At 40.7% G+C, this 27086-nt stretch overlaps 1 protein-coding gene across 1 annotated transcript in view; it reads left to right on the top strand.

Moving 5' to 3' along the window:
* The first annotated feature begins 1037 nt into the window (after window positions 1–1037).
* The window catches only part of LOC149257295 (uncharacterized), a 143106-nt gene continuing 117057 nt past the window's right edge, over window positions 1038–27086 (top strand). The window contains exons 1-5 of the mRNA XM_089413913.1: window positions 1038–1655; window positions 1747–1832; window positions 3318–3468; window positions 3817–3916; window positions 4058–4144. Of these exons, the coding sequence (XP_089270039.1) occupies window positions 1521–1655; window positions 1747–1832; window positions 3318–3468; window positions 3817–3916; window positions 4058–4144 (559 nt within the window). The 5' untranslated portion in view covers window positions 1038–1520. The remainder of the gene's footprint in view (window positions 1656–1746; window positions 1833–3317; window positions 3469–3816; window positions 3917–4057; window positions 4145–27086) is intronic.

Raw genomic sequence — 27086 nt, forward strand, 5'->3', positions numbered from 1 at the left:
GATGCAAAAACGGAATATCTACATCAATACCTGTTCCACAAATAGTAAAGAGCTAAAGGATTTTGTTATGGGGAAGTTTCGTAAAGAGGTATGGGGACAAGAGTTGGGTAGAAAGAAGAAATATTACATTGAGGAATTCAACTCTACGTGTGATTCAACAAAAAGAGTTCATTGGAGCTAGCATTTCGTGGAGGGCAAAGGTTCTTATTGCTCAATTAAGGACCAACTCACATCAACTTCGGTGTGAAAGAGGACGTTGGAAAAGGCCTAAAGAAGCATGGGAAGAACGGGTGTGTACATTTTGCACGTTTGGGGTTGTGGAATCGGAAAAGCATTTCATTTTGGAATGTGAGGCATTCAAAGACATCAGAGAAAGTTATGAGAACAGGTTAGCATCAATTTCTTGGCATTGTCTTTTTAGCGAGGAGATTGTTGGAAGGTTGGGTCAGCTCATCATCAATTTAAATCCGAAAAAGACTGAATTGCAAAAAGCAAAAAACAAAGAACTAATAGTCTTATAGACTATTTTTAGTCTCACAGACTTTAAAATATCATTTCATTTCATTTCAAAATATTTAAATAACCTAACAAAATATTACAACATTTCTTCCGTATTAAAAACACCGCTAACTCAGCTAACTCAACTAAACTCAATTTAATTAGATATATCCTCACGTGTCCATGGTCTAGGATGTGCAGAACCTAAACATCTATGTTTGGATGCCCACAACTGCCGTGTATACACACTCCAGGAGGTGCGACCCGCAGAGTTGACAGGAATATATCAACATATTGCTGGCCCACACTACACGTGCAAAGTTGAATTTGTCTGAGACTTATAAAGTATTCCATTGCACCCAAAGTATTCCATTGAATGGTGCATATTGCTTGCCCACACTTCACACTACTTGCAGATTTCAATGGTGCATATTGCTTGCCCACTATACATACTACCTGCAGAGTTGAGACAGGCGGAGGATGGGAAAAAGAGACAAGGTTGACATACTACTTGAAGAGTTGAGACGTCAAATCGAGGGGACAAGCGGAGGGTGGGGAAAAAGAAGACATAGTTGATGCTGACTGTTTTTATCGAACTTTGTGCCCATGGCCAAAATGTACACCCTTACAGGCTTCTGGCCGATTGGAATCATGTTACAGTGGCTTTGCATGGATTTAAAAATGGAGGTTTAGAATATTCAATGAACCTACACATGTGGGACCATTGTTCCTCCTCTTTTTGTCTTCTTTCACTGATCAAGTTCAGTGTCAGCTTACTTTTAAACTCAAAATTACAAATGCCCTTTCGCAAAACAAACTGCAATTAACTTCGAAACCAAACAGGTATATTTGTCAGTCAGCCAATTCATTTGAGCATGTACCACCAATCCCCTCTGCAATTAATAAGTCATAACTATTGTTTTTTTGTCTTGGAGCATCTTGTCCCTACTCTTCCTCTGCACAGAAATGGAGTTTTCGGTTCACCCACTTCCTCGTAGAACGCAACTACATCTATGCAGTGAATGGAAATTGTTATTGAGCCTAGCGAGAACGAAGTAGGCTGTGAAATGGGGCAGGAGCGGGCATCAATAGAGGGAGGCATGACATTCGATGAATTCTCTATGCGACGCAGCAGGAATTTCCTCGGTGCTTTGCAGGTCTCATTATATACTCCTCTCATCTTCTAACCCTTTTCTTTAATCTTTTCAACGATGCTGATTTATTTTTTGCGCTGTCTTTATGTCGCAGGAACTAAAAAATTTAAAACCACAGCTGTATTTTGCAGCAGACTATTGTGAGAAGTCCTACTTACACAATCAACAACAGAAAACGAAGTATGCGTCTTTAAGCCTGGTCTTGCCATCGAAAGAAAGCATGGAATTTGTAGTAGGATTTTAGCCCTTGTTTTCTGCTTAATTTCTATGATATGTTCCAGCAGCCTTTTTCCCCAATATGTCATTATCTTATGTAAAGTTACAGCCGAAGTTCCAAACGCATTTCTGTTTTGGGTTTAAATGATAAATTGCATTTCATCTTTCTTATTTTATTTTTTTATTTTTTTTTAATGTAAATTTAAAGTACAGCGTCCGTATTCGTTTATTTTTTGAATTGTTTCTAGATGTGAAAGCATTTTCAATGTAAATTTACAGTGTAGTATCAGTTGTTTTTTATCCCTGAATTATTACTACATTTGTTGTTTTTTATCCCTGAATTATTACTACATTTGACTCGTTCGAACTCAGTCAGTTTTTTCTGAATTATAATTATTATTTTTTCAAGTTGAACTCATTTTGACATGCACTTAAACTCCTTGTAAGATTAGCTTTACATGTCCAAAACACTGCAGTAGCACAGTTGCCAGCTTTAACATCTCCACAGTATCATGGAACCAGTGTTATTACCTTAACATGCCATATTAACACGATCCATATCTCAAACAGATTAAGTCAATCACATTCTCACACAGAGTGCATCTTCCAAGTTTTGAACCTGGGTCATCATTGCAGCAAGCCTACCGACCTGTCTTTAGACCACAGCCAAACTGGCTTAATTATTCTTGATGATGAACCACGCTTGTTGGTTCGAAACACGTCGACCAAACATTTTTATTATGTAATTTCTATCGAAAGACTTTTCTTAATTCTTTATTCCCATGTTATTAGTCTAGCTTAATTTGTTGAGAAATCTTTTATAATTTCCAGCTTAACTCGTTGTATTTTTGTGCAGAGTAACAGTGCCAACATGTTGGCACTTGTTGGGTATAAAGTCCCACATTGATTAGAAGTGGTAGAAGTGGGAAGGATCATGGGTATATAAGGATGAACAAATATCTCCACAATGGTATGATATTGTCCACTTTGGGCCTAAGCCCTCATGGGTTTGTTTTTGGGCTTTACCCCAAAAAGCCTCATACCAATGGAGATATTTGTTCATCCTTATATACCCATGATCCTTCCCACTTCTACCACTTCTAATCAATGTGGGACTGGGACTTTGGTCGTATACCCAACAATACTTTACATCATCTACTTTAACATCTAATATGATGTCCTTTGTTCAAACTGCAATTTTTGTTGAAAATAAAGTATATGGCTTCTTAGTCTTGCTGGAGGTCTAATTTGAGCCAAAATCACCCTTATCCTTCTGTTACTCGAAACACATTACCTCCATTTGATTATGTCCACAGTCCAACAAAAGTTTGGAGACTTAGCTACTTGAATTTAATTCTAAAAATGTTTGTCAGAACTATATAGATTTTGGTATCAGATGTAATCTACCAGAATGGAAATGTTATCAATCTCATCTCATCAATTGCTCAGGGTGCTCGACAATTCAAAGGATTATGCAGTCAAGTCTTTGGTGAATGCTGTAGATCATCTTGGGAATGTTGCTTCTAAGCTAGATGACTTAATCAGTAATGAAACTGCAGAGATCGCTGCCACTGAACTTCGAATTGATTGCCTTAATCAGGTATTATATCCTATGCAATGATTCTTCTTTGGCGGCTACACTCACGTCTGGGATAAAAAGGAACCTGTAATTTATTGATTTAGATAGTCTTACCTGGGTTCCATTATGGCTCTGTTAAGAAAGCACTAGTCTAGATGTGGATATAAAGTCATTTCTTGCTGCAAAGCCTGTAAACTTTCGAAGTTAGAATAATTTTTATCATATAACTGGTTTCTAGAATGAATGGACGGAGTTAAATAAACTGAATGGAGTAGAGATGATCTTGTACTTTGCATATTTGTTCACATTGAACACATTCACTAGATGACGTCGAGAGTCATCAGAATGACATGCTGTGGAATTTTGTAGAGGGTTCTGGCATGTAAGGAGTATACTGATGGCAAAGCTCTCAGACAGCAGTGCTTGGTACAAACTATTCCAAGATTTCACAGGCATTATGTTCTACCGGGTAAGTTGGAATGCTAATTTATAGTCAATAAATAAAATGGATACATTCGTTTAGTTGATTTAACCTGTTAGGCCAGGCTCATTCAGGACCTGACTCATGTCCTCGTTCTGACATGCCATCCTGGCTTTGAAATGGGCACAGAATCTGGGATTTCCGAGGCTGGTGCAGCAAAGAACTCATATATTGGCCTAGATAGTGAGCAGGAAAGATTGCAGCAATTGCGTCTAGGTGAATCCTTGTTCTTGTTGGCAGCCTGGCTATTGTAGTTTACTTCCAAGTCTAATACCTTGGTAAATGTTTTGTTGACTTAAATTGTTAAAGCATTTGACATTTCCTGCAGATTATGATATTCTCAGAAACATTTCAGCACAAAGAATGAACCATAGGTAAAAAGAATAATACCCATGGCACCTAGAATGGGGAAACATGTACAGGTTTCCAGAATGCCACTTTCAATATATAGGGAAACAACAACAACACTCACACATTTATATAATAATTAAAAAAAAACCTTCTACGGTACAAAAACAACATTTCTTACAGTGTGGAAAATGTTGCTTTTCATAGTTTTCTTAATTATTTCTTTGTCTTTTTCAATGTCCAAGTTATGTGACCCATCCACTAAACTAAGTATCGCTGTTACAACTTACAATATGGAAATGACATTTGTGTACATTTCCCAGTCATTTCCATTCCAATTCGATATGGGAAAATTCTTATGTATTGAATGGAAGTTTGGGCCAGACAATTTGGTTTCATTAGAAGTTGTGATATCAAGTCTTTTAACCTTGTTACAGTCCCAACGCCTAAGTGTTAGTTTTATGCAACTTGGGAAGGCTACCCATTGTCACCTTAATAGCTCTTCCTCTCACTTTTGGTTAGTTCTTCTCCAAGTCAAGAGGAGGTTCCCAACGATAGGATTGCTAAGGCTATGTAGTGGAGGCTTCAGGTGTCAACTGAAGAGTAAGCCTTAACAGAACAAATGTTGTAGCAATAGAAGGTGAATCCCTAAGACCAATGCCTAATCACATTGTGGGCAAAATGAAGTCAAAAGAAACATATATCTAAGAGGGCAAGTGCATGGATATGTAATGTAAATGAGGGTTGATCTATTTGTTACAAAAGAATCTTAGCTTGCTGAAAATTCTGGCGGAAAATTACTTTGGAAGTCTAGGCGTGTTATTCTTCAGCATTTGTTATGAAGGTGTGGTTATGTTACATTAGGAATAACTAGGTTTATTAGATGCAAGCTTAACACAACAACCATAGATATAAGAGGGATTAAATCCTCACCTTACACTATCCAATTGACACATAGTTGATTACAAAGTCTTCATAACATGTTACAAGGGTTTCCTACAGCAAAAATCAACATGTGAAATAATCACAAACATAAAAAGGCATACATGACATCTCCTCTACATAAATTATATGATTATGACTCGACCGGATCAGATATTCCTTAATCAAGTAGAATCAATACCTTCAATTTCCCATTAAGCTTGACAAAATGATGTACAATGTATAGCCCAAGGTGAGAGCTCCTCAATCCCCAAACTCCCAACGACCATCAAATGGAGAAAATGCTCCTCGTTATAGGAGGAGTTTCTTTTTTCTTATAAAAAATATTATGATCCAGCTAACTCCAGTGAAATTCAAACAAATAATGTAAAAAAGTAGATAGATACCTCCTCAAGCAAGGTTGACCATGTCAAAGAATGAGGACATTATCTGCTCTAAGAGAGCTCACCCTCATCCAAAATAAGGAATAAGAATACTTTACATATCTCCAAGAAAGGGTGCGCCACCAAAAATAGGCATAAGAGCCAAGTCAAGATGTTATTAGATCCACATAGATAGTGCCCTCTAAGATGCATGCATGCATGCAAAATACAATAAAATATCTTTTAACATGGGAGCATGTGCTCCAATGACCAACTAGAAGAGCTTACTAAGTGCGTTTCCAAGATGCATGAGTGAGAAAACAACATAATAACCCTCTTAGGAGAATGTTCCATAATAACCATCCCAAGCTAGCAAGTGGTCCATGTTATAGCAAAATCTCACACTTATCGAGATAAAGTCCAAAAGCTCAAGTATGAGATCCACTATACTCAATAGGGGCATAAATTGTCAACTCAACAACCCTCTTCTTACTTCTAGCTAGCTCTCTAGCTCAATGGGGGTTCTCCCTAGTAGATCTTAGTGATCTAATGGCCTAGTCAAACCAAGTCAAGAGCCCCCAAGGCTTCTATTTCTGTTACCACTAGTCACAACATTGAACAATTAAGGTTTAAGGTGGATCTTTGAGATAGGATTCCTAAAGTTTTGAGGTTAATATCTAGGGTTGAGTTCAAAGGGAAGATCTCCAAACATACACAACTAGGAATTACAAGGAGAGTAAACCCTAACAAAACATTTTAAATGATTTAAAAGAAAAAAAGGGTGATAGAGGATAGAAGATTAGTGCCATAGCTTGCCAATATATTTTTGAGGCATATGGGGTCAAGGATCAACTTACTTGAAAGATATTGGAGTAGATTTAGGTTCATTAGGCTAGGGGAAGTCCACTCATTGTTCATGGGCCATTCAATCTTCAAGTACAAGATAAGGGAAGGAGGAGTAGATTTATGTTCACTAGATTAGGTGAAGTCCACTCACTATCCCTAGGCCTTTCAATCTTCAAGTACAAGATAAGTGAAGGAGCCTATTACCCACTACAATGGGTGACCCTATAGGAGAAATTTTTTCTCCCATTTTCCACATCCAGTCGACCAACCATGCAACTCTTGATAGCCACCACTAGCTAATGACGTGCCATTTTATCTACGCCACTCGCATTAGTCATATACTTCCTCACCCATCTAGCAAGAGCGCGTAGACGAAGGTGGGCTTCCGATTAAAAGGTACTTTATTCATTTTGCAATCAGGTGCTTATGCTTGTTTGTATTAGGGAATTTGATATGGATTATGGGGTGACCTAGAAGGAGGAGGGGTTTTGACGTGATCTTGTTCCCTCACCTTAAATGGGGGATTAATCTTAAATCCTAGTCTAGTGGGACTTCCCCTAATGGCCCAATGGGTATTGAAGGGGCACTACTCGGGAAGCCTCGATTGAGATAGCGTTTTCCATCTATCCCTATTCCATACTTACCACTTTCCATCTTACATTACAAGCCCATATTCCACCTCCATTCTTCGGGTTCAACTAACCATTGGTTCTCTAGGATTTGGCACCCATACATCCACATACCTGGGTAGGGCCCGAAACTTTGCCTTGGGAGGTTGATGCAGCTAAAAGAAAAGGAAAAAGCATATTATGGCCACAAAATAAAATAAAAGAATATCAAAATGCAAAATATGGCCGGGACATACACATTAGCATGTGGGAAAAAGCCTAGCATGAGCTCTACCTCACTCATTATGGCCATTACTCCGATCCTGAGCACATTGTTGCTCCATTTCATCATAAAAGGAACCCTTGCATGTCCCAACCTCGATGAGCAATGAAATGACTCATCCTTAACGGGTAATACAACTGTTATACATCATTCAAAGCAAGCTCTAACCCTTTGAGCTATGAGCAGTTATACAAAGAAAAAATTAGGCAAAAGTAAAAGGCTCACAAGAAGGGTGGAAAAACAAAGGCCAAGTTGGTAACTCATGCATCCATGATTGCTCCCTCCTCACATCTATACACTTAGGATGTGGACCCCGATCATGTTGGTCCCTTTAACCAGGGCACTTGGCCATGGAGACTTCTCCCTTCCATACCGTCATTATTCACTAACACCTATCGATTGAAGGGTGGACTGAGGAAATCTTACTTCCCCTTAGGGGTTGGAAACACCAAATAGGGTTGTCTTTTAGCCACTCCTACCTAGGGAGGAAACACCAATGCGAGTTCAAGTCCCCAATTTTGGAAGGGAAGCCTTATTTGAAGTATTAAATAGTCCTTTACATTCGAGATTGTAATGTACTAGGGTTAAAATAACCAATAAGTTTTTGAAAATTTTCTTTGATGACTTTCAACAAACAATTTGCAAACAAACTCCTTCAACTTTCTGTCGAACACTAGGAAAACAATTATCAATGATACACACACAACAAAAGATTAAGAGGGCCATTCTTAATTCTATTAATTCATGAGGAAGAATTTTAGATTGCCAAATCAATTGGAACCTGGATCCAAGCTATCTCAGGCCACTGGAAACAATAGGATATTCTTCAAAGAGAGCTCATTCTCTACTACAACTCTGATCAACTACAAGAAATGGAATTATTTTGAACCCTCTGTTATTAAGAATCCTTTGTCAATCCTGCTACTGAAGAGAGAATATAATATTCAGGAATATCTCGACCTCAAGGAAGACTCGACTTGGTGGATATTGTGTTAGTTTATGTAGCTTGGACAAGTGTTCTAGTCTCAGATGGTGTCTATGAGGCTAAGGAACACATTTTCTCCAATACCTAGAAAAGGTTTCTAAGGAAAAGGCCTTGATTATAATTAATTAGCCAGTTTATTAATTTTCCTAAGTCTAACTTAGAAAATGACTTAATTAATTGGAATTAATTGAGGTAAATCGATTTTCTTGTGGCGACTTCTAGAAAAGTCACGAGAAGGGGTCAAGATGATCCTAGCCATCGTTTGATATTAGATCATGGCTGTTGATTTCTCAACGAGAGATTATAAGAGGAAATAGATGGACATTTGGAGATCACATCGAGACATAGATTTGCAGTGATAACAAAGGTGCAGAGGCAACAAAGGGTCATCAATAGATCGAGATTAGCAGTGTTTGTGAAAATTCCTAAACCCGGAATCCCTACTGCAACAAACTGATGTTACTTCTACTTATTAGCCCATACAAGTTATTTATTGTGTTCTATGATAAATATCGAAGTAAATACAACTACAACATTCACTATTTAAAATTAATATGTCGAAACAAGAAACTGAACAATAGAGAAAGATACAACACAAGTGACACAGTTGTTTTTGGACAAATGTCCCTGGAAAAACCCATTGTGGGAAAATCGGTGCAACAACTCTAAGGGTTTTATTATGATGCAGTAGTAAATCTGAGGACAATTCATTGGAAGCCCAACTGGCTATCCGATACAGAGAGAAACTAGACAAAACAAATAGTGAGATGATCTCACCATGTCACTGGAAGAATTTGACCCTGATCTCGTTGGAAGGAGGCTCTATGTCCCTTCTGTGTTAGCCTCTGCGTCATCCCTACGTAGTCTCTGCGTCATCTCAGCTGGGGACTGCGTTGCTCTTCCTACGGATCTTCTGCTTCCTAGAAAATTCGATTTTCAGCCTCCCGGTCTCATACCCCAGCTCCCAGCTTCTAAAATCGATCTCCCCAGTAGGAATTCGATCTTCCTCTAGGCTCTGTGTTGCCACTACGTCAGCTCTCCGTGGGCCAACGTCAACCTCTTTCTAGACGTTGTTCTTCCCTCTCTGCCTTGTACTCTCCGGCCCAGGAAAACTTCCCTCTTCTGGATACTATCTCTGCCCCTCACCACAAAAGATCACTATCGAAAATCTCTCAGGCACCTGCTCTGCTTCAAAAATCGAACTTTTGATCTCTCTGTGTATCTTCCAAATGACCCTTAAGCCTCCTTAAATAATCTTCTCGTTGACATTCAATGGCCCAGATTTGAAGTTAATCAATGGCTAAGATCATTTCTGCTTGATCCTCATCTTCTTCTAGAAGTTACGCCCACAGTTAGATTAATACCCATTAATTATTTTATTTTCCTACGTTTAGACTTAGGGTCCCATTAAAAATAATTAATTATTTTAATAAAACTGTCACTGGGTGGAATTTCCCAAAACGCTCTGGGTTCTTTGGAATACATGTGCCCAAGCCTCCCTGCAAAATTTGACACTTAGAGCACATTCAATGCTACCAGAAATCAACAGCATTTGGAGATAGGATTGCTGGAGGAGATTTATAACAACGATTTCTTGAGTTATTTGGAGATTGATTTTTCTACAGAGAGAGGTTCATTTTCTAGTGGTGCGAGTTGCTCCAGTAAGGAGTACGAATTTCGCTAGAGAGGACAAATTGCCAGAGCAAGGAGATAAATCATTAGAGTGATCGATTTGCATAGGAAAGTCGAGATTTTCCAGTTGAGATCGAAATTCAGTGGAGGTTGAGTTCATTTTCTCAGTAGTGTGAGTTTTCTAGAGAAGGGTGTGAGCCATGTCCGCACATGTGACCAGTTCAGGAGCCAGAGGGAGGCTGAATTGCTTCCAGGAGGCTAGATTGACTTGCAAAAGTTACAAGATTAATTTTCCGGTGGTTTGCTAATTTACGACAAACGATTGTAATTTCTCCATCACAAAGTCCGAAGAATTAATAATAATATTATGCATTTGTAGAACTGGTTTCCCCACACTGGGATTTTCCAGGGACATTTGTCCAAAAATATTGGTGTTCATTATTTTTGTGTATGTGCAATAATTTTCTTAGTTCCTATGGTTCATTTATTTTCTGTGAAGTTGCAATAGTGTTTTATTCAGTATTTGCTGCAATTAATTGCAGAAAACAAATAATCAATTGATAGGTGAATAATAACCAATTAATTGCAACAGTCTTAAAAATTTCACATGGTATCTGTTAGCCACCACCAGTGGGTGACACCCAAAGGAGAATTTTTCTTGTAGATATGTCTTCAACCGACAACCAACAACCCCTTGCAGCTACCAAATAGCTCGATGTGCCACCTATCTCCACCACTTGAGGCAACCATTATGTGCCCTTGCCCATCTGTTATGATCGTATGCTTGAAGGTGGGCTTTCCAACCCTGAAGGTATGGCTTTCATTATGTAATTGGGTATTTTTTCTTTCTTATCATGGACACTTTGGACATGGATTAGTGGGGGGATTCGGCGGAAAGAATGGGCTTGGTTTGTACTCTTGTTCCCTTGCCCCAACTTCGTGGTTAGTCTTGTGGGATCTCCTTTATTGGCTACTAGCTTTAGGAGTGGCTTTACATGGGAAACCTCAATTTTGGTTGCGTGGTCCCGCTTCTCGGCACCATATTCATCACTCCCCTCCGCTCATTATAACCCCTTTTCACTCTTTTCCCATCCGGGTCCACATTTGTCCATTGGGTCTGTTACCGCTCAAACTAGTGTTGATTTGGGGTAGCATCGGATGTGCTTTAGCCACGAAATTTGGTGGAGAGGTTGGGGCACATGAGATCTCCAATACCCAGAAAGGGTTTGGGCAGATTCTAAACAGACCAAGAGATATTAAAATAATTAATATTTTTAATGGAGTCTCTAAGTCTAAACTTAAGGAAAATAAAATATTAATGTATATTAATATGAATCTGTGTTAGAGTGGTCCAAAAGACATGGATCAAGCCAGATCTAATCTTAGCCGTTGATTATGGACTTAATCTCGGCCGTTGAGATGTAATAGGAAAAGTATAAGAGCAGGTTTGAGGGTCACTTGGAGGAGTACACCAAATGATTAGTGATTCTATTCTCTAGAGCGGGGTTTGCTAAGAGAGATAGAATCAGTGATCGGGAGAGCAACTGAGGGGCACTGAGTACAGAGAAATAGAGAAGGCAGAGATTATGCTGGGAGAGCAAGCAAGGGCTCACACAAGGCCACGCAGAGGCAACCAAGTGCTGCGCAGAGCACCAGAGAGGTCAGCGTGTCTGACGCAGGGGCCTAGGAAGCTGATGCAGGGCCTCCTGGGGCTGACGCAGGCCAACAAAGGCTGATGCAGGGCCAGCGTGAGACAGAGAGGGGTTGACGTAGTCCAGATTGGGCAAACGCTGGGGTTGCAGAGCAGTTTTGTGCTGAGGAGCTGCCGGAAGGATTTTCCGGGGTTTCAGCCAGGAGATTTCTCTCAAACAGTGAGATATAGCTACTAAGGAAATTCTCTTTTGGGTGGGCTAGTTTCAGCACCCAGGTTGTACTCTGATATTGCTTAATAAGAAAACCCTTAGATAGCTACCAGCAAGGGCTCACGCAAAGCCACGCAGAGGCAACCAAGTGCTGCGCAGAGCACCAGAGAGGCCAGTGTGTCTGACGCAGGGGCCTAGGAAGCTGATGCAGGGCCTCTTGGGGCTGACGCAGGCCAACAAAGGCTGATGCAGGGCTAGCGCGAGACAGAGAGGGGCTGACCGCTGGGGTTGCAGAGCACTTTTGTGCTGAGGAGCTGCCGGAAGGATTTTCCGAGGTTTTAGCCAGGAGATTTCTCTCAAACAGTGAGATATAGCTGCTGAGGAAATTCTCTTTTGGGTGGGCTAGTTTCAGCACCCAGATTGTACTATGATATTGCTTAATAAGAAAACCCTTAGATAGCTGCACCGGTTTTCTCGCATTGGGTTTTTCCGGGGACATTGGTCCAAAAATAATGGTGTCATGTGGTGTGTTTTCTCTTGTTTCTTTTAGTTTTTGATCTGTAATATGTTGAGCATGCAGTGGTGTTTATTTTTAGTAGTTACATTGTAATAACTTGTTAAGGAAAAATAACAAGTAGGTAGGAATAAATAGAAAAAGTGCATGAAGGGTTTCTAAACTAAGTAGAGTTAGAAACTTCAACAACTAGTAGGGGTCCTAGGAGGGGTTCCTATAGAGCAACTACTAGGTCAAGGGAAACAATGGAGCAATAGCCCACTGTCACCTCAGCTAAGGCCCCTTGCTCTTTATGGAATTTCACCAATGGGAGTAGTCCTGGTATATGAGGAACCACGAGAATATATGGTCAATGATAAGATAAAGAAGTGGTTCCTAGGCCTATTCATAAGAGAGACTCAACTAATTGGGTTGCTTGCTTTAGAAGCAAGGTGATGGGCTCTCTAGGAAGGGCTAAGATGGCCTTTGAGGATAGCGTGTGAGAGTATGCCTTGTCAAGGTAGTCCCTAGTCTCAAGAGGCTTTATGAAGGCTTGACTTCTAAGTGATCTTTGTGGAATTGGAGTCAACAAGTTACGAGATCACCAAGGGCCAAGTGGACCCGAAATTAGGTCAAGGATATGGAGTTGATCAATCAAGGATGTACTTGACCTAATTGGGGAAAGGAAGAGGATCAAAGAAAGAATCTTGCTTTGATGATTTAGTGCTATGATCCCAATGAGGTTACTAGCCAATGGGAAACCAAGGGCAAGAATTGATCTTCAAGCTAGGGCTTGAAATATCTCAAGATCCCACCGTCGGAATCTCGTGAAATTTGGAGGTTTCTTGAGGACACACCAGCGCAGTTGTGGGCAAGATATCGAATTCTTTTGATGGCTAAATCGTGAGAAAAATGATGTCCTAGGTGACCTATGAAGGCTAGACCTAGGAAAAGAGGGGAAGGTGACAAGAATTCTCTTTGAAGCTGATCACTTATGGAAGGATTAGTGCCTAATCCTTTGGGGAATATGGAGTCAAGATGAAATTTGTAATTTAGAGGAAATACACCCAATCAAGGAGCCTCCTAGACAACTTTGCATGGCAATTAGGGCATGAGAGCAACTGCTAGAAGAATTTATACTTCAATTTGCAATTGTTGACGACTTATCATGATATGTTTAATAGAAATAATCTCTAGGAAAATTTTTATTGTTTCACACATGATACATGAGATGACACAATGCTACAAAAGACTAAATTTCCATAATTTCGCATAAGAAAAGCAGTAAATTTCAGATCTAGTATAGCGAAAATCCTAGCAACATCAATGTATTAAAACAAATAACAAGAATCAACATGAAAATATTACATACATGTGCAAAGAGTATAGCCAATCTCCAAAATTATGCCAATAATGAAGCACCAAGACAAGAGAGAGATATCCAAGCATCAAAATTCATCCATTACATCCAAAATCCTCCTCCAAAAGGGATAGCGAAAATCTTGCAAGAGATAAGAACCGAATCCAAGTGATGATGATGAAAATGAATCATCTCACTTCTATTTATACACTCTCTAATGAATTCGATTTAGCTAAATTGGCCTAATTGAGCCCCTAAAATAAATTAATGTGATTAATAACAATACTTTTGGTGGCAAGCCCACCAAATAGCTCAATAATATAATAAGAAGCCCCTCAAGAGGGTCGAATAATGAAAAAAGTGAGTCGTTGGGTCTTTGAGGAGGCCTAATGAAGTCCAAGGGGTACCATGATGAAGAACTGGACTCCAAACATAGTGGACAAGGGGTTGGTCCCTCGTTTTCAAAGAAAGAACCTGTGGTGCTCCCAAGTGGGTGTAGGGGGCACAAGGAAATCCTCATGGGTCTCCAAGTGGATCGAAAATGCCTGTAGACCATCTATAAGGGCTAGGATGATGATATAAGCCCTCCCTCTACAATGGGAGACATCCTCTGGACTCTGGAACATTTGCCACGTGAATGGTGCATGTGTAGAGCTGGATGGGCATGGTGAACCAGGTGCATCATTCTCATCCAAAACGTGGAACACGAGCAATCAACGAGTGTTGCTAGGGATCCATGAAGTATGCCTGCTATGGTGGAGGCCCATGGCTCTCAATGCTCACCTTACAAGTGCCAATGTGGCCCTCTGGAGGGCTAAGACCTTGTATAGGGAGACCAAGCCCCAAATGGAGACCCACCTGCAATCCTGCATAAGATCCAATGCGTTCCCTTGTCTTCTAATACAACAAATTATTAGAATAATCAAGTAAAAGCGCTTACAAGTCGTGGAATCAATGGGGCACTTCATGATGGCATGCCCTTGGCATGTACAAGTGTCTCCAAGCTCAATAAGAGGTTAATCAAGGACCCTATTAGGTGGTTTCAACCTTTAAAGGGGGTGACATGTCCATGGTACACCCCTCAAGTGGTAGGTGGCAAACGATATAGTAATGGAACGAAGCGAGGATCGGTGGAAACATCCAGACCACATGTCATGACAGAAGGGTAGCTATAACAGGGGAAGCCCATACCTGGGTATATGAGTGTAGGAGGGAGAAAATCGTGGTACATGAGTTACCCCGACCTTTTTTTCCACCCTTCTTCATATGCCTTTTGCCTGTGATTGATTTTTCTTCATAACTGCTCAGGGCTCTAGGGGATGAGAGCATGATGTGCAATATATAGCAATGGATAACCCCTTGAGGTGGGACAGTTCATCGCCCACTAGGGGTTGGGACAATCATGGGTTCCTTAATGATGGAGGGGATCATCTAGGGCCCATAGGAACCAAAGTGATGGCCATGGATAAGGGGTAGAGCTCATGTTTGGCTTTTGCCCACGTGCTAAATTTGTATGTCCTCGCCATCTTTTGCATTTTGTGGTACATTCCCTGTTGAGAGTGGCCAAATTATGCTTTTCTTTTCTTTTTAGCTACATCAACCTCCGGGGCATCTTTGCATGCTCGACCCAAGGTGTGGACAAGGGGAAGGGGAGGCTAACCCTAGGTGGACCCAGTGGAGACATGTGGATCCGGATGGGAAAAATGATGAATGGGGTTGAAATGAGTGGAAAGGGGGTGATGTATATGGAGTCAGTGATCTGAAAATGGGGCACTTAGGCTTCTTGTCTAATTTACAAGAACCTCTCCCACTTCCAAAGCTTTAAAATTTTCCCAAGTCTTAATGATAACCCAGTGCGGAATTAAAAATGCTTGACAATATAGTGTATGCTTATGTTTGTTTTAAACTGATTATATGCTTTAAAATCTATTGTCTGTGCTGTAAGTTGATGTGCTGAAACTGATGTATGAATACATGTAACAGAAAATAAAGCAGCAATAAACAATCACACAGAAACAACAATTTAATTAGGAGTTCACCCACAACTCTTGGGCTACATCTCCGTGAGCTCTAATCAATTCAACTAGGCTCTCTGGGATTATGGTATTAGTCTTTTTTACAAGCTCTTGTCTTAACTCCTGCTGTTTTACACAAAAACAGTGGGTTCAAACACCATGTTATTCCCTGGCTCTTGAAGCTCTAGCTCTTGGCTCTTGGTTCTGGCTCTCTGGTTCTGACTCTGGCTCTTCGACTTTGGCTCTGGCTCTGGCTCTTCGGCTTTGGCTTCTTTCTGCCCTCTATCAATTTACAGCCCTCTTGGCTTTTCACTTGGCTTCCAAGTGACTCCCTTGGCTGCCTTTTTGCTTTTGCGCTGCCTCTTTTGCCTTAGCTTCCTGCTTTGGCTTGGCCTATTCTCTGTTTCATGCAATCACCGCTCAACAACCTCAGTAGCCAACTATCAACAACCTCTGCCAGTCCTCTGTCTTTGACATTCACGGCTTTTAAGCCAAATCGACGCTGTTGATTCATTTCCCCTCTCGGGCTCTCTATCTTCCAGCCATAACCTGCTCAAATCCCTTCTCTGAGCATTAGCAATCATTGCTAAATGCCCTCAGGGATGGATGCCACCTATACTGTAACGGAATGGGTCATCGGCGCTTGAAATCCCTCAATATAGCCATTCTCGGCTTACACAGGAAATCATACCAAACACGAAAAAAATTCGTAGAGAACACTGTTCACCGGGACTTCAAATTTCCCTAAATGCCCTTTATTTTCCTATCGGGTTTGCCCATAAGTCGCCATCGCATGTTGCAAGGGCCTGCCCCTTTGTATTTTAAAATTGCATTAAAAACGATGAAAATCCGCCATATTGGACTTGAAATAGTGTTCAACAGCATGAATAAACCCTTTTGGGTCCGTAATCTTGCATCAACGCATTTCCTTCGCAATCCATTCATTTGGCAGATTTACGAAATACAAAGGAAATTGACATTTCCCAGATTTCAAAATATATCAAACATCGTTTATGATTGTTATCGGGTCCGGTTAATCGCATCGCAGATATATATATATATATAGCCCGCTCCTCTATGTAGCTCCGATTGCGATATCGCGATGCGATTGATCGCAATCGCATATTGCGATGACCTGGGCTGTTGTAAGCGCTTTATTATGGTCGCCGATTGCGATGTTGCGATCACAATAACCATAGATTATGCTCCGAGATCCTCCGATAGCCACTACCAATTGCGATTGCCGATCGGATCTGGACCGTTGATCGGCCAGATTCTACGGCTCCTGTGCATTCACTGTTCAAGCCTTCGATAAGCTCAATTTCATGGTTTTCTTCATGTTTTTGGGTTCCGATAGTGTAATCCGAATTTTCTGAAACTTCCCCTTTTGCGATGGTTTTGGCTTTTTAGGAGATTTTGAGGACTTAGAGGGTTTTTAGGACCCATTTTCAAGGGATTTTGCCTCTTTTTCCTTTGGAAAAAGGGCAACTTCATTTGGTGATAACCTCTGCATCCTAAGTCAGTTTTTGCCCATTCAAGTTGCAGTAGATTCAGAATGAGACGATCTCTGCAATGGGGCTAGTTCCAGGAACTTCCTTGGACTTTCATTTTCCTCAGTGAGGAACACTTAAACTTAGGAGTCTATCGAAAATCCATTTTGGATCAGTTAGGAAGAGGGATCATGCAACCAAAATCGGGATTTCCCATATAGTGCTAGCCCTAAATCTAATGGCCAGTAAAGGAGATCCCACGGGACTAGGGTACAAGGGTAACCACGAAATCGGGCAATGGAGATAAGAATACAGACCTAACCTTCTCTTTTCGTCGATTCCCCCAACCAATCCATGCCCAAAAGTGCCCATGAAAAGTAAACAAAATTACTCAACTATACCAATGAAAAGCCATACCTTCGGGGTTGGGAGGCCCACCTTCACACATACAATCATGACAAGTGGTTGAGGGACCACATGGTTAGCTCAGGTGGTGGAGACAATGGCACATTGAGCTATCTGGTGGTTGCATGGGTCTGTTGGTTGCTGGTTGAGGACCATCTAGGATAAATTTTTTCTCCTATATACGCTACCCATAGGTGGTGGGTAACAGGGTCCACAAGGAATTAGCTGTCCCTTCCCCTTGTCCCCTGAAGGTTGATGCAACTAAAAAGAAAGTTAAAAGCATAATTTGGCCACTTACAACAGGAAATGTACCATAAAATGCAAAGGATGGTCGGGACATAAAAATTTAGTGCGTCGGAAAAAGCCAAACATGAGCCCTACCCCTTATTATTATGGCTATCACCCTGGTTCCTAGGGCCCTTGTGTGAGACCCGTGCATCATTAAGGAAACCATGTTTGTCCCAACCCCTAGTGGACGATGAACTGCCTGACCTTAAGGGTGTATTCACTGCTATATCATATGCATCATGCTCTCATTCCCTGAGCCTTGAGCAGTTAAAGGAAAGAAAAATCAATAAAAGGCAAAAGACATATGAAGAAGGGTGGAAAAAAAGAGGCTGGGGTAACTCATGTACCATGATTGCTCCCTCCTACATTTATACACCCATGTGCGGGTTTCCCTCATTATAGCTACTCTTGTACCATGGCATGTGGCTTGGAGCCTTCCCTGCTACCATTGTCCAAAAATAATTGTGTCGAAATTATTGTGTGTGCTAGAAATTCTCAATTTCCAGTGTTTTATTTTTCGCAGTATTTTTTATGGTGAAAATTGCAGCTGTGATTTTATTCGTTATTTGTTGTAGCAAATAAACTGCATAATTAATTTTTAAGTTAGAAGAATAATTTCTAGTAGCTGCAATAGATAAAACTTCACACATCTACATTATGAAGCCATGCCTAAAGTAAGATGGTTTCTAGAATGCCTGAAGTTCAATCTAAGCATGGTGGGGTTTTTCCGGGATGTGCAAGTGGAAAGAATAATAAGGGACCATTCCCTTCTAGCCAAAACAGGTCCAGTGATATTCTACAACTCATCCATTCTAATTTATGTTGACCCATGTCGGTGAAATGTCTTGGTGGCTACCTGTACTACCTAACCTTTGTGGATGACTTCTCATAGAAAACATGGATATTCTACTTGAAACACAAGGACAAGGCATTTGATATGCTCAAGGACTTTAAGGCTCTAATAGAGAATCAAATAGGGAAAAGTATCGAACTCTTTAGGTCTGATAATGGTGGTGAATTTACTTCAAATGAGTTCATTGACTTTTGCAAGAAAGATGGGATCAAGGAGACCATCGTACCTTATAATCTTCAACAAAATGGTGTGGCTGCAAGAAAGAATAGGACCATTATGGAAGTTGCCTGTGCTATGTTGTATGATCAAAATTTGTTGAAGTTCCTTTGGGGAGAATCTACTAATACAATGGCCTATGTTCAAAATAGGATTCCACATCAAGCCCTGGGTGACAAAACTCTCGAAGAAGTGTTCGCAGGTGTGGGGCCCGATGTTCGTCATCTAAGAGTCTTTGGCTGCCTCGTGTACTTTCACGTGCCGAAGGACAAGAGTAACAAGCTGGAAGTCGCTGGAAAGAAAGGTACATTTGTTGGGTATTGTGATAATTCTAAAGCTTATAGGATATATGTGTCTGGGCAGAGAACTATTGAGTTTAGCAAGGATGTGACCTTCGATGAAGATGCTGCTCTTGGAAAGGCTAGGGATATTCCCCCTCTTGTTGAAGAGAAGGATGATGACATGGACCCACGAGAAGAGATTTTTGTGCCTGTACCTAAGTTTGATATTGTTGATGACCTTATGGATCCCATGGATCCCTTGGATCCTCCTCCAAGCGATCCTCCTCCCAAGAAGAGACCATTATGGCTTCATGATACATTACAAGACGCTGAGAAACATTTTGTTGCCCAAGGAACCTTTAGAGAAAGCAAGAAGCTATGTAGATACCGTGGTTATGTTGTGGCCATGAGTAACATCATTCAGGCTGAGCCACATTCCTTTGAAGAAGCAGCGAAAGAACAAGTTTGGAAATATGCTATGGCCAAAGAATATGAGTCTATTATGAAGAATGTTGTGTGGAAAGTTTTTCCGAGACCCGAAGGGAAGTTTGTCGTTACTTCTAAGTGGTTGTACAAGATCAAACATGGAGCTGATGTATTGAGAAATACAAGGCGAGACTCGTGGCTCGAGGATTCTCCCAGAAAGAGGGAGAAGATTGTGATGACATCATTGCACCAGTTGCCTGATACAGTACCATTCGATCTATTGTTTCACTAGTTGCTAGTCAGGGATGGAGTCTTCTCCAAATGGATGTGAAGAATGCATTTCTACATGGCCTTCTCCAGGAAGAAGTATACGTTGAACAACCACATGGATTTGAAGTACAAGACAGGAACACTCATATATGTAGGCTGAAAAAGGATCTCTATGGATTGAAGCAAGCCCCAAGATCTTGGTATGCCTGTATTGATAGCTACTTGATGAATCTTGGATTCATGAGAAGGAGTGTCAATCTAACCTCTACTTCAAGGTTGTCCAAGGTATGCCTCTTCATTTTGGTTTAAATGTTGATGAATTATTCTTGGCAGGCGGTGATCCCTTGATTCTCGAGTGTAAGACGGAGCTGACCACTAAATTTGAGATGAAGGAACTTGGACTCATGAACGACTTCCTAGGCCTCGAGGAGTGGCGAAGGCCTAGTGAGATTTTTTGTGATGTTTCTTTTTCTGGTGTTCCTTATGGCATGGTTAGGATGGACTTTTAGGGTTGGAGGCAGACAGGTCATAGGTGTAGTCTTATGTCATCAGCGGACCAAGGGCTTTTGAAGGGGTTTTGAGGAGTTTTTACGAGGTTTGATGGCATTCGCTTGATATTTTCCATCATCCACACAGTTTGCCTTTCGTTCCGTTGCATTCCGACAACTTTAAAAAAACAGAGATATTAATGGGCTTGACTCAATTAATTATGCTTAAGGTGGCATTCCAGGAGGAATACTTGACAGAACACCTTAGTGTAATAGCTCGTTGGAACTAGAACAAGAAGATCTACAAGATGGGATGGTTAGAAGTGAGTTTCAGTGGCTTGAGGAGGCATGGTGGCCAATTTACCATTTTCCCACATTAAAAGGATATTTTAATTGAAATAAAAAGAGGGAAACATGCTCAATGATTAAAATAATAACAAAATAGGAGGTTCTAGAGGGGTCCATTAGATCTATAAAAAGAGGAGGAGGAACCCATTAGAGAACACTTTGGATTTGATCCTTCTTGTGTGAGAGTTTGGAGAACCCTGTTCTCTACTTCATTGGTAGCCCCAGGACGAAAATCCTCGGGTGACTTAGTGGGATTGGGCGAGTACCCATATCCCCTTGGTGAATTCATCCAGAATTCACAGGGGAACTTAGCAGTACAGTTCATGTCAGTCTGGAGGGCTGATGCAGTGCAACAAATTATCTTGGATGCCAACTTCTAGTTTCAACTATTCTCAGCGTATGTGCATGTAACCCTGTTTCGTATAATAATAAAGCTGAGATTATTTTCCAATTTATTGCGTACTTGTTTGCTGCATGATGATTGCTTTATTTTACATGGCAATTTTCTGTTAAATTTATGAGAATTTGTTGTGACAATTTTATTTAAGAGGAATTTTGAGAAAAATACCCATAATTTCCCATTCGGGATATTAAAGTGGTATCAGAGTCGACCATTCTGCCAGCCTGAGGGTTTCTTACTTTGTACATCAATTTTGAGCTCAATTCATGGGATTGTTTTTGGAAGTGCCATTGTATTGTCAGGGCACCATATTACCCAAGGGATCAAATTTTCATTAAAATCGAAGTTGTTGAAGATATTTTTGTCCCTCTGTAGACCGCCTTGCTAAGGTTTATCAGTTTATCCAAGTTCTTATCTATTTTTCAAGAATTTGTTGCCTACACATTAAACGTTCGATTTTATCGGCAAATTTATTTTATTTTGGGAGGGTTGTGTTGCTTTAATTTTCATTGGCCTAGAGTATTGATTTTTTGAAGAAATATTTGAAGGGGCCGAAGTAAAAGTGATATTCTTCGTTATCTTTCATTTTCATCCTTTTACTTAAATTTTTAATGTTACCATGAAATGACTCAAGATCTTTGAGAATGGTTTCGCCCTCATTGGATTTCATATGGAGAAAGTAGAATTTTAGATCTCACTCAAAATTAGCAGACTTATCATTTTTTCAGGATTGGGGGGATTGCAATGTTTCCATTGGATTTTGTCATGTACCAGGGTATGGAACTTGTATTTAATCAAGAGAACCAAGCCTTCTATGCTATGTTGGATGAAACTTCTAGGAACCCGACGTTTCGGGACGCACCTGTACTCATAGCCGAAACTCCGAAACTCGGCCAAAACTCGATCGAAACTCTATCGAAACTCGACCATCATGTAATCATCTATGAGAGTTAATATAGACTTGGTTTTCCTTCTAAATTGTCATATATGGGTCTTATTCCCTTTTCTCTTGCAAGATAATGTGTTATTCACTTATTTATAAATTTCTTTTTATATATATAAACATATATGGCGTTTTGGATGACGTTTCCATTTTTGGGAGGCGATGTTTCTTAATGTACCCGTTTCGGAAACTCCGAAACGTTTCGACGCTTCGTGCAACCTAACTTCTATGCAAGGGAGACTCCCAATAATTAAGAGCACCTAGGGTATCAGGGTATGGAACTTGTATTTAATCAAGAGCACTAAGGCCGTTCGATTATGCAGGAGGAGACTCCCAATCAAGCATGAGACAAGAAATTGCTGATTTGGGATATTGCGATTTTCATCATGTGATCATTCATGAGTAAATGTGATGTAAATTTAGAGACTTATAGTTTATGCATTGACATTGGACAATTTAATCATAATGTATCATGTATGCTTTATGATTGCACATATTTCTTAAATGTCCTAAGATATATATATATATATATTGTGTTTCCCCATTTCCAAAATTTGGCGGGGTCATGTTTTGTACCCATACCCATTTCGGAAACTCGTACCCATCCCCTCGTATAGTGCAACTTAGGTTCCTACAGATGATGAGATTGAAACTTATTGGGTAGAGTGGACAAGGAAAAGGGGCCAAAATTCTCCTGCACGTGTGATTCAGTTTATCGTGCGTATGTCGAGTTTTATGGACTGATTTTGACTGTTGCAACAAGACAAAATGGTGATGTTACGTCCCCATTCCAGGTTCTTGTGTCATTTCCCTGTTGTGTTTACATGTATTAGTACAATGTCTGTGTGATGTGCCATAATTAGTGTTTACAACCACTAGACTTGTCTTGACCCTTAATGGCTATTCTGGTTTAGTATTCGGGACTGTATGAGGTTTTTGACATTATTCTTTGTGGTCAAAACAAATAAACATAGAACTTAATCTCTCTGCTAAGACTAGGTAATAAAATGAAGCACCATTCACAACTCCGACCTCAAGAACAGGGACTTTAGTGAGTGAAACTTGGAGATTTTTTTTTTAAAAGATTGAGGTTGCATCTATTAACCCCTGTAATTGCTACACATGTATATTGTCGAGTATTGAAACAAAGGGTTGTTGTTTAATTGTCGGTGAGAGAGAGAGTTGGTCATAATTGTGATGAGCCTCTATGTTGTTGGTGTCATAAGTGTTGAAGCACACTGCTGAGACTTATGCCATGTAAAATATATTGAATCAATTGGTCAATTTCTATGGTCAGTCAAGTCTTCTATGAGTCAGCTTGATGTACTTTCCATCATTGAACTAAAATATGGATCAAACCCTCATAGATTCCCTGAATGAATTAGCAACAACAAACAACAAACCCTTCTCAAAGGGGGTCTATGCCATTCTCCAAAAAGAACAACCAAAGGATCTGCAAAAAGAGCTGGAGATTGGACACAAAATCCTTGCACTTGGGACAAATTTGAAACACATGAGGGTCACAGTGGAAGCCCTTATTAAATTAGATGAACTAGATTCACTCCTTTACGAAGTGAACCAATTAGAGGGGAAGAAACTGATTTGGGCCCTAAAACTAGTTATGCTTGCTCTCATACAACACAACTTCTCGGAGGAACCTTGTGAAGGGGTCAAACTTCCAGTTGCATCCTGTCTCAGTAACATTATGAGGTCGACCGCACCTATACCTCCTTACAACAATGATATTATGAGGAGAGTTTTTAGATTGATAGTAGATACCTTTAAGGACTTGGATAACACTATGGGTCTTACCTTTGGGAAAAAGCTCTAGATTTTGGAAGATATGGCCAAGCTCCGAACCTATGACATCATGTTTGATCTAGAGTGTGATGACCTGATTTTTCGAATGTTCCAATACTTCTTCAACACTAAGAAACATCATCTAGACATGGTCAAAGCACACATGCAATCCATCTTGTCTTCAGTTATGGGAGACCGTGATGCCATTTGATAGAAGTTACAAACTGAGTTGTTGGCCATTTGGAGGAAGGAACAGATGGTCTCGATCATTGCTTATGAGCTAGCCGAAAGGTTGGTTGAGCAGAATATTAGACTATTCCGGAGATAGTTGACCAGGGAGGAACTGCTCAGGATTGGAAGACCATGTAGCAAGAATGAGTTAAGGAGGAAGGGTCTTTGCTTCACCTGCAAGGAACCTTGGGGACCTGACTAATAATGCAATATTGACACATAGGAGATGGCAAAAGTATATCAAGAGGACATTCCTTCTGAATTTAAGGATGAGGATTCTTCCTATATAGTTGAGTCCATGGGTTCTTACGAGGACACCTCTGAGGAGCATGAGCAGTCATGGGGAGTTGTTAACAACAACTCAGAGACACAACCATATTTGGTAGAGGAGATTGATGAGAAACAACTTGTTCCCATTCAACATGAGCAACACATAGTGGAACACAGTGCGCATGATGGGCCATCTTTGGAGAGTCAGCTAGTGGCTCATGTTGAGCCCATGATGGAGGAGGATGAGCAGACATCCTTGGGGCAACCATTGATGAGGAGCAGGTAGATGTATAGACAACCACCAGGGAGGAAGTATTTGTAGACATGGGTCATCAGGAGGCATTGGGACTGACAAGATAGTTTTGTAGGCGACGAGTGGACCGGTGGAGCATGGAGTTTTCGGGTCTGATGAGGGAGGCTCTTTTGGAGACAGTGGTGCATCCATTTTTAGGTCTACCCTTTAACGAGGTGCAGGTAGATGCAGTAGCAACTAGCAAAGTTGCAGTATTTCTAGGCAGCAACCCTCTCCAGGAGTACATAGACAGGGGTGTGCAACATGGGTTGCCCATTTATAGGGAGAGAAGCAGGGATTCCTAGACATATCTGGTTGATTTGTTGGGCGGAGATGCATGAGTTGAGCATGGTGCAGTACGGGGGACTCGTACCATATATAGGTGCACATGCATCTGATCCTTCCCATGGGATGGATTGGCGAGAGACCATGAGTTGGTATCCTGTTGGTGACACAATATTCTCAGTCAGGAGCATAGCGCAACAGGGACCCGTAGACATGAGGAGTACTACGTGCTCTAGTTGGAAGTGGGAGGTAGGCCAACAACTTTCCAGTCCTTCAGGCCTGCGTCTACGTAGTAGGACTAACCTTGGCTGATGCAAAGTGTTGGAGTGGAGAGAGGTGATGAGCTGGTATGCGGTTAATAGAGCAACATTCATATTTGGAGCTGTAGCACAATAGGAGCCATGGAGCACTGATGCCTATTCTTGGTGGCATTGGGATCCAAGAGGATTTGTTGATAATAGTCATAGGTTGGTCTGGGATTCGGGCATTGAGGGGTCCATTCATGGTGGGCTCACACAAAGGCGTAGCATCACCCAGTGGTTTGTATGGGATCCGGGTATTGGGTCTCAGTTACATTGGGTCACCAAACTGGTCCATAGGTTTTTATTGCTTGAAGGCAAGCAATCTTGGGGGGGTGGATTTTTGATGTTCCCTTTTTTGGTGTTCCTTATGGCATGGTTAGGATGGATTTTCAGGGTTGGAGGCAGACAGGTCACAAGAGCAAGTTTACGTCATCAGCAGGCCCAGGGGCTTTTGAAGGGGTTTTGAGGAGGTTTTATGAGGTTCGATGGCATTCACTTTGTATATTCCATCATCTGCACAATTTTCCTTTCGTTCCGTTGCATTCCGACAACTTTCAAAAAATAAACTTATTAATGGGTCTGACTCAATTAATTACGCTTAAGGTGGCATTTCGGGAGGAATACTTGACAAAACACCTTAGTGTAATAGCTCGTTGGAACCAAAACAAGAAGATCTACATGATGGGATGTCTAGAAGTGGGTTTCAATGGCCTGAGGAGGCATGGTGGCCAATTTACCATCTTCCCACATTAAAAATATATTTTAATTGAAATAAAAAGAGGGAAATGCACTCAATGATTAAAATACTAATAAAATAGGAGGTTCTAGAGGGGTCCATCAAATCTATAAAAAGAGGAGGAGGTCATTAGAGGACATCTTGGATTTGATCTCTCTTCTTGTGTAAGAGGTTGCAAAACCAAGATCTCTACTTCATTGGTAGCTCCAGGACGAAAACCCTCGGGTGACTTAGTGGGATTGGGCAAGTACCCATCTCCCCTTGGTGATTTCATCCAGAGTTCACAGGAGAGCTTAGCAGTACAGTTCATGTCAGTTTGGAGGGTCGGTGCATTGCAACAGATTATCTTCGAGGTCAACTTCTAGTTTCAACTATTCTTAGCTTATCTGCATGTAACCCTGTTTCGTATAATAATAACGTTGAGATTGTTTTCCAATTTATTGTGTACTTGTTTACCGCATGCTAGTTGCTTTATTTTACATGGAAATTTTTTGTTAAATTTATGAGAATTTGTTGTGAAGATTTTATTTAAGAGGAATTTCGAGAAAAATACCCATAATTTCCCATTCGGGATATTACATTTTTGTTTCGCAAGGGAAATATGTTGTGAAGTTGCTGGAGAGATTCAATATTGTTGAATGTAAATCCATGGCCACACCGATGGAGATGAACTTCAAGAAGTTGTGGAGAAGCTGCAGGACTTGATCTAGCGAATCCCTTTGAGTATCGACAGTTGATTGGGGCATTGATGTTCCTTGTGAGCACCCGTATGGACATATGATTTGCAGTTAACACCTTGAGTCAATTCATGACCGACCCTCTACATGCACACTGGGTTGTTGCGAAACATGTGCTGAGATATCTTCATGGGATGATCAATCTTGGTTTGAGGTACTTTTCTGGAGATGTGAGACCTCATGGTTACACTGTTGCTTCATTTTGGGTTTTGGTATGATATCTTGGATGAGTAGGAAGCAGAAGTCCATTGCTACTAGCATGGCTAACTACGAGGCTATTTGCTTGAGGAAGCTCTTTGGAGAGTTGTTTGAGCAGGTTCTTGATACAACATTGATATATTGCGACAACAAGAGTGAGATC

This window comes from Pinus tabuliformis, chromosome 6 (genome assembly GCF_031772625.1).
Source record: "Pinus tabuliformis cultivar Carrire ecotype Pingquan chromosome 6, CPIR1, whole genome shotgun sequence".
In the NCBI taxonomy this organism is placed as follows: Eukaryota; Viridiplantae; Streptophyta; class Pinopsida; order Pinales; family Pinaceae; genus Pinus; species Pinus tabuliformis.